This window comes from Ursus maritimus, unplaced genomic scaffold, assembly GCF_017311325.1.
Source record: "Ursus maritimus isolate PB19 unplaced genomic scaffold, ASM1731132v1 scaffold_27, whole genome shotgun sequence".
In the NCBI taxonomy this organism is placed as follows: domain Eukaryota; kingdom Metazoa; phylum Chordata; class Mammalia; order Carnivora; family Ursidae; genus Ursus; species Ursus maritimus.
In genome coordinates, this window is record NW_024425230.1 from 38,035,311 (window position 1) to 38,037,431 (window position 2,121).

Sequence of the window (2,121 nt, forward strand, 5' to 3'; positions counted from 1 at the left end):
CAAGCTCCTTGGGGGCCCTGGCCACATCTGACCTCACAGAAGGCCCAAAGCTGGACCTAGGGAGGGATCCATAAAACTCTGCTTCCATGAATGACACATAAATCCTCAGACTAATAGACACCTGTGCCTCCCCCAGAAAGGTCTGGACACACTAGCTCAAGCACAGATATTTGCTGGCCCTTTGCATGGTCATTACAGGGCAGATAATCTGTGGTCTGATTGTTGCCAAACCCATATCCTGCGTATTTGGTCCAACGTGAACGTCCAGATCCAGCCCCTTTGTAGAACAGGGATAGGTGGCCAGTGTTTGGGTGGGGAAGCTAGGATGAGCTCAGGTGACAGACATGCCTGCCATCCGTTTGCTTTCCAGATATGGGAGAGGGTCTTGGGCCTTCCAGGGCCTTATAGATACAACCTAAGGACCTCAGAGCTGCTGCCCCAGGGCAATCACATGGCCCTAGGTTCAACTCTGGTGAGTTACTTCCAGGCCTCCGGGCCACGTGACTTAATCACCCTGTGCCTCAGTTCCCTCATCTGCAAAATGGGGAACATGAGCTGCCCTGTAGGATTATAGTAATGATTAGACATAAGATATGAAAAGCCCCTAGCACGGTATCTAGCAAATAGTGCCAGCATCATCGTCACTATTATTCCTGTAAGGCAAAGGGTCAGAGAATAAATTCCGGCGCCCTTCCAGGTGGGGCCTCCTTCACTCGGGGCCCTCTAAGCCCATGAAATCCCAACCAAGGAAGGCACCCTCCCTATCCACCTCCCTGCATTATTTTTCTCCATTGCACCCCTCACCACGGACATATGCTATACTCACATATTTATTAGATTCACTGTCTGCTTCCCCCATTAGAAGCCCATGACAGCAGAGATTTTTGTCTGATTTGTTAACTGCTGTAACCCCAAATTCAGGCCCTAGCACACATCTGTTGTGTGCCACACATCCTCTTTCGGGCCACATCAAATACACGCTGCACCCTGGCCTTGGAGACCTTCCCGTGCTGCCTCCTCTGCCCAGAATTCCTTCCACACACCCGTCAGTGCTCCACTGCGGCACATTCTTTCGGGGCCAGCTCAAATGATCCTCTGACCCAGGCAGAACCCTGCACCCTTTGAAACAGCACCTTGATGGAGCCCCTCACCGCCCCTGCCCCATCCCGGTGAGGACACTAGCACAATCCTTCTCTCCCCTCTCCCAGGGAGTGCAGCCAAAGCCTCTCAGGCCGGCTGATGCCCACACGGGTGCTGCTGCCCGGCCTAGAGGCCCGGGCACTGAGCACACTCGGTGAGGACTGCTCCGCCGCGCGCGCGTCCCACCTGCGGCACACCACAGCTCCTCTCCTCTGGGTTTCAGTTTCCCCGTCAGGTATAGCCTTCATTCCCCGCCCAACCCAACACTGTGGGGGAGTGGAGGCCTTCAGCATTTCTACCACTTAAACGCTGTGTGACCTTGGGTAACTTATTTAACCATCCTGGGCCTCAGCTTTCTTCTGCAAAATTATAGATCTTACCCGCAGGGCGTCTGTGAAGATCAAATAACATTCCTGTCCTGGCTTGGCCTGGCACACAAATTCAGTACTCAATACAGGATCCCATAACCATCTTATTCGCATAAACATCTGGCTAATGTCTCCACGGCGGCAGCTCCCTGCTCCCCGGACCTGTGTTGCCGCGAGTCCCGGACGCTTTAATGTCCCCCCAGCCTGGTGCGCGTCCCTCTGGACGCCACAAAGAAGCCCACGACCGAGGCGGCCGCGCAGACAGCGCCAATCGCAGGCTTGGTCGCCCCCACGGCAGTGCGGGAATCCTCTGGTCTCTGCCCGCGCCCTCCCCCCAGCCCCACGGCGCGGCCGACTCACGGCCGTCGGTCTCCCAGGCCCGGGACTCCTCCATGCCGCCGCTCCGCAGCCCGGGCGCGCGCTTCTGCCCCGCCGCCCGCCGCGCGTCCGCCTGGGCGCAGCGCCGCAAGCCGAGGGGAGGGGGCGCTGAGCCGGGGCCGGGCGCGGGGGCTACCGGGAGCGCCGGGGTGCGCGCCGCAGCCGCTGCTCCACACCACTCGGTCCCGCCTGGGCTCTTGAGCACGATGTGTGTGCAGCTGCTGCAGCCTCCCCT

The 2,121-nt window shown here is 58.3% G+C and overlaps 1 protein-coding gene across 1 annotated transcript in view; it reads right to left on the bottom strand.

Annotated features, from left to right (window-relative positions):
* Positions 1-1,961, bottom strand: part of ANKDD1A (ankyrin repeat and death domain containing 1A) — a 43,202-nt gene extending 41,241 nt beyond the window's left edge. The window contains exon 1 of the mRNA XM_040643112.1: positions 1,869-1,961. Within this exon, the coding sequence (XP_040499046.1) occupies positions 1,869-1,902 (34 nt within the window). The 5' untranslated portion in view covers positions 1,903-1,961. The remainder of the gene's footprint in view (positions 1-1,868) is intronic.
* Between the last annotated feature and the right edge of the window lie 160 nt (positions 1,962-2,121).